The sequence below is a fragment of the Ostrea edulis genome, chromosome 1 (genome assembly GCF_947568905.1).
Source record: "Ostrea edulis chromosome 1, xbOstEdul1.1, whole genome shotgun sequence".
Classification (NCBI taxonomy): domain Eukaryota; kingdom Metazoa; phylum Mollusca; class Bivalvia; order Ostreida; family Ostreidae; genus Ostrea; species Ostrea edulis.
Window position 1 is genome coordinate 29,322,705 of NC_079164.1, and position 8,712 is coordinate 29,331,416.

General features: G+C 36.2%; 1 protein-coding gene across 1 annotated transcript in view; it reads left to right on the forward strand.

The window, feature by feature from the left end:
- Positions 1 to 226: 226 nt before the first annotated feature.
- The window catches only part of LOC125663925 (ultra-long-chain fatty acid omega-hydroxylase-like), a 29,568-nt gene continuing 21,082 nt past the window's right edge, over positions 227 to 8,712 (forward strand). Inside the window, exons 1-4 of the mRNA XM_056163512.1 lie at positions 227 to 446; positions 2,677 to 2,821; positions 3,985 to 4,166; positions 5,436 to 5,560. Coding sequence (XP_056019487.1) covers positions 258 to 446; positions 2,677 to 2,821; positions 3,985 to 4,166; positions 5,436 to 5,560 — 641 coding nt within the window. The 5' untranslated portion in view covers positions 227 to 257. The remainder of the gene's footprint in view (positions 447 to 2,676; positions 2,822 to 3,984; positions 4,167 to 5,435; positions 5,561 to 8,712) is intronic.

An 8,712-nucleotide genomic window follows, 5' to 3' on the forward strand; every position in this document is an offset into this window, starting at 1 on the left:
ATTATATACCCGCCAAAAAAACACCCGGCTAAACGATACATAGTTTGTTAGGTTTGGGCGAGGGGTAAGTATCAGATACAAAAGATTAACAATACCATTACTTTTAAACTTTTCATCGAGAAATTACCCTCTGTGTGAATCTTTCATACACTGTCACTCAAAAACTATTTACAACCAAAAACAAACAACCAAATTAAACAAACATCACTGATAATTCGTAATCTAACGGCACTCCATAGTTTATGTATCATTAGGTGATGGAGACTTCGCGCACGTATGGTATACTGAGTGAAAATTGGACCAGTTTCCTGCTGGTTTCAGTGGTGACGTATCTAGTCATTGTAGTGACTAAATATGTGAAAGACCTCGTCAGTCTTTGGAGTTCGTTTAGAGGATTCCCGGAACCAAAAAAGGACAGGCATTGGTTACTGGGCCATTTACAGATTGTAAGTTAAACAAAATGCATGTAATTTTGGACGATCATTTACATTTATTTTAAAAAAGTGAGTTTTTATTACTATTTTTTTTAACCTCCATGATATTTAAAATGTCAGTACTGTTGATTTCCCTGCTGATCGTTTTTAAAACACAATGATTAACCAACATAAACGGTTGTTATACATTTCAATTAACCCAACCCAGTACCACAAACTTTTACCCATGGTATTATGATGTAGGAAGTAGAAATTATTGCCGTTGGTAATGAATCGCAGGCAGTGTTATATGTAGACACCTTGGGTCCTCATTGCGTTCTACTTTCCGACCTAGAGATTAAATCTCGGCGCACATCGCTGTGAAATCTAAGTATCTACCTGCATTCATACAGGATGTCACATACAGCGATTGCTGCATTCATACAGGATGTAACATACATGTAAATCAATTATCAAGCTCACATGCAACTCGAAGTGTTATAATAATTGTCTTTAAATATCTTTCTGATAACTGATTATGAGAAAATTGATACACATCTCGCTTGCACTTCGCTAATACAGCAATAAAGTCGATAACGGATAATTCAATTTCAAAATCATAAAAATTAATATATGTTGCAAACAAATTTATAAATGGCTGAAGAACATTTTTGTCAATGAATATAAATCAATCGTCTGCATTCCGAGATCGATATACATGTAAACATGGCGATGCACAGACAAGTTAACCCTCTTCCACGTATGTGTAGTTTTCGTGGACTGTGTTGATATGATCCGTCAACATCAAACTAAATACTGTACTTCAAATATTTTTCAAAATAAATCTGTTATACCTCTACCATCTCACCTTTTTCGTCAGCTGAAAACATATAGGGCTAATCTGTTTTGAAAACTGCCATGACGTCACGGTGAACTCATTCACAGTTGTATAGGTAAATGATCGGTTGTATATTTCTGAGGCGTAGTTGAATAGAAATAAAGTTCTTGTTTTCGTGTATGATCTTGATCTCGGCCTAAAAATGTTGTTTGAAATATAAAAGTCTCGGTTTTTATATTTCAAAACAACATTTCTCGACCTCGGAGGTTATCCTGCAACATACACGGAAACGCCATCATTATTTCTTAAACATCCATATATTCCTTTGACGGATGTAGAAACACACAGACCTTGGTTGTGTCGTAATTTTACTGATCTGCACTGCTCATGGAAGATGGTCTCTGAGACTCCAATGGAGACTACTTAAACACATTGTAGTACTAGCCTTTTAAGTAATCTTCTAAGTATCGAATCTTGCAAATATATTCTTCTACATTGCTTGAAAGCTACTCAGATATTAAAAAATCGAATTTTTGATATGAATGATTATAATCAAAGATATCAAAAATGCAATCTACCGATATGTTATTGATTGTATATTGTTTAACGTCCCTCTCGAGAATATTTCACCTGCTGTGACACGGGACCTCGGTTTTTGTGGTCTCATCCGAAGGACCGCCCCATTTAGTCGTCTTTTACGACAAGCAAGGGGTTACAGAGTACCTATTCTAACCCGGATCCCCACGGGATTCTACCGATATAAGAATTTTTTGACATTAATAATACGACCTTTTGATATCATGAATTCGATTGATGGATATTTACTCACGATTATGAAAAATTCGATATTTTAATATAAAAATAATTCCGAATAACTAATATTCCGTTTCTTGCTATCAAAATGTACTCCAAAAACGATTGTCTCGTGTTTTTTTAAGTTTTAAAAGGCAACATTTACATTTTCGATGTTTTGCCTTTGATATCTTTACCAATTAAATTGGCACACTGATTTTGACTGCGGATAACTCCGTTTACCTGATCAGGATATGGGGCTCACGGCGGGTGTGACCGGTCAACAGGGGATGCTTACTCCTCCTAGGCACCTGATCCCACCTCTGGTGTGTCCAGGGGTCCGTGTTTGCCCAACTATCTATTTTGTATTGCTTGTAGGAGTTATGAGATTGATCACTGTTCGTTATCTTCACCTTGCATAGTAATTTCCTGGTGATTGTGTTGTAGTACATTTTCTCATGCATTTTCAAAAATGAAATCTATTTCTAAACGAACCTTGGAATTTGGATGTATTCATTTATTTCTGTATTATGTTTATTTTTATCTTTTTCAGAATAACCACAGTTGTGTATTTTTCTTTGGATGTATCGAATATGATATGTGTTCTTAATATGGACATTATTACCATTTCAGTTTGCGGACAATTCCTCCAGGCTGGACAAACTTCAGGAATGGACGGTGCAGTTTCCGAAGATGTATATTTTATGGATCGGACTTTCGAGGGTTCGAGTCATTCTAAACCATCCAGATTCCCTCAAAAAGGTCCTCATAACTTCAGGTATGCGAGTGGTGTGAAAGCAATGTGCCGTGAATTTTGGTCTTTGTGTATATTTATGAGAATACCACTTATTTTTTATAACCTTTGGAAAATGCAAAATTGATGTATTTTTATATGCCCGTCTTTTGACTGGTCGTATCATGGTATAAGCTTTCCCGTCTGTCTGTCTGTTAGCCTTTTCCAGTCCGGTTCATATCGTCACACTTAAGGATCTAGGATTATCAAACTTTATCAGTTGCATCTTGAGGGTGGGAGGAGGTGTATCGTGAGCCAAAAGTAGGTCACTGTGGCCTCCTTCTGGAATTTAATGGCTATTCATAAGCAAACCTAATCGTGTCCGGATTATATGTTGTATATTATGAGGCAAGGACCATCAACTTCGTCAGTTGATACATCTTGCGGGAAAGTGTTTTTTGAACCAAAAGCTGGTTACTGTGGCCTCATTTTGGAATTGTAATTGACAGTATCATAGCTTGTGACTTAAAGCATGCAAACATAAACGCACATCATGTACGTGTACTACAGACGGGCGCTTTATTAAATTTTGGCACGATGTTGATGTGTTTTATATCGTTTCATATATCTATTTTAAATATAAATCCTCTGAGACTGAAATAAGAATCCCAAATCTGAAGGATTGCACTACTTAAAATGATCATTGTGTTATGGGATTTTATTAGAAATCCTAAGCTTAACGTGTAAGATTGCACAACAAATCCTAAACATAACCTGTGGGAATCTGATTCAGATCCTTATTAGTCTGTGGAATTGTATTACACATCCTAAACTTAACCTGTCAGATTGTATTACAGCTCCTAAACTTAGCCTGTTGGATTGAGATTTGGATCTTAAATCTGTGGGATTGTATTAAAGATTCTACGCGTAACCTGTTGAATGGTTTTAGAGATATTAATCTAACCGTGTTGGGTTTTATTACAGATCCTAAGGCTGTGGGATTGTATTACAGATCCTAAGGCTGTGGGATTGTATTACAGATCCTAAGCTTGTGGGATTGTATTACAGATCCTAAGCTTGTGGGATTGTATTATAGATCCTAAGCTTGTGGTATTGTATTACAGATTCTAAGCTTGTGGAATTGTATTATAGATCCTAAGCCTGTGGAATTGTATTACAGTTTCCAAGCTTGTGGTATTGTATTATAGATCCTAAGCCTGCGGGATTCGGTGAACCATACAGACATGGCCTACCTTGGCTTGGAGAGGGCCTCTTGATTTCCAGTGGCGCCAAATGGAAGAGATCCAGACGTCTGCTCACTCCCGCCTTCCACTTCGACATTCTGAAACCTTACGTCAAGATCTATAAAACATGTGCAGATTTATTACTGGTAATAACTACAGACCCTTCGAACGTCTGGGTTCCTTTGATAAGTATAATTGAGAAAGTCTTGTAACTCCTATCACAGGGTACCCAATGTAGGTGATTGAAAAATAATTAAATAAAGGCATTTTACCCTGAAATTCAGAATTATGTAACTTTCAACTTGCATATAACTCTAAGTTGTCACCAAATTTCGTTAAAAAAATCGACTATTTCCTGAAACATTTGAGAACTAATTGAAATAGTCGGTCTATTTATTTTACTCGAAATCAGTTTGGGCTCGCTGAGCAATTCGTTATTTCACTTGTGCACAGACGGTGTTTGCAATGCAATGGACAAATGCAACCATAGCCTTTATCTAAAAGCATTTAAAAAAAAAAGAAAAAAAGTTGACACCCCTTCAATTCAAAAATGCATTTGTTAATAATTCTAATGGAGAAAATTATCCCTTTCCTCAGGTGTTTTGTATTCAGTCAAAAATTTCCTGTGGGGATCCGGGTCATAATAGGTCCTCAATATCCCCTGCTTGTCGTATGAGGCGACGTCTCCATATGAGTGAAATATTCTCGAGAGGGACGTAAAACAATATACAATTGTAAGAGGCGACTAAATGGGGCGGTTCTTCGGATGAGACCGCAAAAACCGAGGCCCCGTGTCACAGCAGGTGTGGCACGATACAGATCCCTCCCTGCTCAAAGTCCATAAACACCGAGCATAGGCCTAAATTTTGCAGCCCTTCACCGGCAGTGGTGACGTCTCCATATAGATGAAAAATTCTCGAGTGAGACTTTAAACAATATACATGGAATCAAGTAATCTGACCAACAAACAACTGTCAGTGCTCTTTGCTTCTATAGCACGTAGAACTATCATTTTAGTGTAAAATTGTTTCAGAGAAAATTCTTCAAAAGTTATATGGCAATTCATTATTGATAAAGGTGTTACTTACTCGTTTGAATTTTCCCTTGTGTTGACTTTCGTCGCTATTTTTTCGTGTAATTGATATGTCAAAGTCACGTGATTCGCCACCGTGATTTCCTAAATTAACAACAGTATCAAAGAGTTTTGTCAGTGTATACAGTTATTTCCTGTTTAGTGTTCCATAACATACCCATAGGAAGGAATGTCAAACATGGGAGAGGCAAAATACACTATTTGAAAAATCTTTTTCTGAATTTCTTCGCCAGTTATTGAAAATTTCCGAAAAATCCTCTCTCCTGGCTCCAAGTCCTGTTCATAGGATGTATTCTTAATGCTGTATTTGTTTCTGAATTAGAAAAACCTTAACCCTCACGCTGATACTGGTGAAAGCGTTGAAATCTACAACATGGTCAGTTCATGTACGCTGGACATCATACTGAGATGCGCCTTCTCATACGAGACGGACTGCCAAAACATGAGGTATAGATATAAGTATAATTTACAAATGTACATTATGCGAACTTTACAGTGAGTCGTAGAGGGCCAGCGAATTCACAGTTACAAGGAATTAAAGTGAAGGATTCATATATGGCCATGAATTATTTCAATAGGACAGAACGATAACACGTATTGGCAGTCTTTGTCATGTCTTTGCTTAATAAAAACATATTTCCGATTCAATGACAATGTTCATATCAATACAAACCATCAGTATGTATATCATATACACTCTGTAATGAAATGCATGATCTACAACGACTTTTGGATAGTAATGTTGTAGCATCAATAGTCCATGCATGTTTGAGTCAATCAATCAATAATTCACTCAATATTTTCAATCAATCAATCAATATTTCAATCCACCAATAATTTACTCAATATTTTCAATAAATCAATATTTCAATCCACCAATGTGTCAATCAATCAATATATCAATCAATCATTCAATGTCAGTAAGCCCAATTATTGGCCACGGACTTGGACTGAAACAAAATCTATGGCAGGCTTAGCAAAATTCGGCGATTGTCTATTATTGACCACTGACACCTTGTAAATTCGTAGAGCCATGATGCTTCGTGAAGGCGGAGAGTCGAGTCACTTTGACAAAATGGATCTGAAAATACACAGAGAGATAGCAAAAACGCAACAAGGATGATATGCATATATGCTTAGAAAAAAGGGGGAAGGGAGGGAGGGTTTGTATTTTCGTTGACATGCAACTCAAAAAAGGACGGGCAATTAGCGCTTGCGCACTATATATACACAGGGATTAGAAAGAGGGAAAGTGTCATAATAGGTATTTGCAGGGATAGTGTCAAAACCGTGCAATTCAATTGATTGCAAGAGTTATGTTTCTTTGCCTGAACAAAATACTTGTTCTGTTCATTTCAGTAAGTCGGATTAGAGAAAAAATATTTGTAAACCAGAACTGACTCGGATCAATATGTGATTCTATCACATTATGAGTGGAAGATATGATGCCTCTGATTGCATTGTAATTTTTTCATCTCTTCCAGACTGTGTTTATTCTGGCAAGATTGAAATTATACTGCAGCGTTCGTGACTGTCATCTGGTGACGTCACAAATGAAAGTTGTAGATTTTGAAGTCAATTTCAGAAATTCCACTTAGCAATCATTTTAAGCTTTTACAGCATACAATTTATTGACCTATATTTACATTCACTGAATCTTTTCTCTTATATTTCTTTTGAAATTTACATTGCTTTCATCAAACTAGTTCGATCCGGTTTTTAGTACACCTATCCGTGTGTAATCATTACCAAATATGAAATGTCATCAAAGTCAAAGGGTACATTGGCTGTTCCGTTTAACGTAACAAATGGTCAACCATATGATATCTGAGTGCATAATTCTAGTTTACATTTTTTTAAAATACATAAAAGTATAAATATAAACAATGAAATGTCTTTCTTTTTTGTTTCATTGGGCGATGAAGGTAGAAATCATTGCACAAAAAATTGCATATTTTGTTTAAATATTTTGACAGAAAATCGGATAATTATCTTACTCTCCTCATTTGCATTTCTATGTAGAGTAATTAGGTGGTGCAGAACACGCTCATTTCCTTTCGAAATAAACTTTTCACTACTGTATATTGAATTCAGGCAGATTCTCGTGATAGTAATATATTGTACGCTATGTGTACATGTAAAATTATGATATTTGTTTGCTGTCATTGCATATGCTTTTTGACAATTGTTATTCATTATTCTTAGGTGAAAGCCTTGTAAGTTGTTAGAACTTGTTACTTACTTAAGGTTACTTAAGGTTCCATTTCTGATCCAGGAAGTCTTTTTCCTTTTCATCAGACTCTATCTCATAGTCGATTCCACTTCCGGTGATGTTTGATTTGTGGTCGTCGTAAAGTACTTCTTGGTTCTTCCGATGTTTGCCTAGTATATTGTTGAAGGTGTTGACAGTTGGTGCATTAACTATTGATTCAGGTCAGTTGTTCCATATTTTTGCCACTCTTATGGTGAACGAGTTTTCAGTTCTTGCTCTTTGTGGATACATGTATATCTTCAAGCTGTTTCCCCGGACTCCTGTTCTAGTTGAGAAACCTTTCCATAGTTTCAAGAACGGTGTTGTCTCTCGATCATACTTCCCATTGAAAATTTTGTAATAACTAAATATTGGTTCTTGCTCTTTGTGGATACATGTATATCTTCAAGCTGTTTCCCCGTACCCCTGATCTAGTTGAGAAACCTTTCCATAGTTTCAAGAACGGTGTTGTCTCTCGATCATACTTCCCATTGAAAATTTTGTAATAACTAAATATTGGTTCCTCGATGCCATATGCTTTGAGTTTGTTCATCCATCTTTTATGTGGTACTGTATCAAAGGCTTTCATGTAATCCGTGTATACAACATCTACAGATTCCGCATTATCTAGTGCTTCTGACCATCTGTCAAGTACGTGTAAAAGTTGGAGTGATGTAGACCTCCCCGAGATGAATCCATATTGTCGGTCAGTGAAAAATTCATTTTGTTTCATCTGTTTAATGATGTATTCTCGTACGAGTATTTCCATGACTTTGCATACTACCGATGTTAAACTGATGGGTCTATAGTTACCAGCTGAATATTTTTTTTCCTTTCTTGAAGATTGCACTGAATTGCGCTTCTTTCCATCTATTTGGTTCGGTCTTTGTTGATAATGGTTTTGGAAAATCAATTGTAGCGGCACTGCTATTGTATCTGCTAGTTCTTTTAGCACTCTCGGGTGTATTTTGTCCGGTCCTGGTGATTTATCTATTTTTAGTCCTTTCAATGTTTTAGTAACGCTCTCCACTGTGATTTCTAAACTTCCCATTGTCGTTTTAGTGTCGTGCATAGGTAAATCCGGTATAGTATCATCAGGTTCTTGTGTAAATACACTTTTGAAAAATTTGGCAAGTATTTCAGCTTTTTCTTTGTCGTCATCGGGTTGGAGAATTTTCATCGTTTTAGTCAGTAAGGAGGTCTCCTATTTATGATCATGTTTTTTATTTCGATTTTATGAATTTCCATATTGCCTTCGGATTTTTCTTGGCTTTATATGCTAAGTTCTTTTCATGGTTTTTTTTTTCAATTTCCTTGTCTGTGTCTTAACTTGGTTTCTTACTTTATT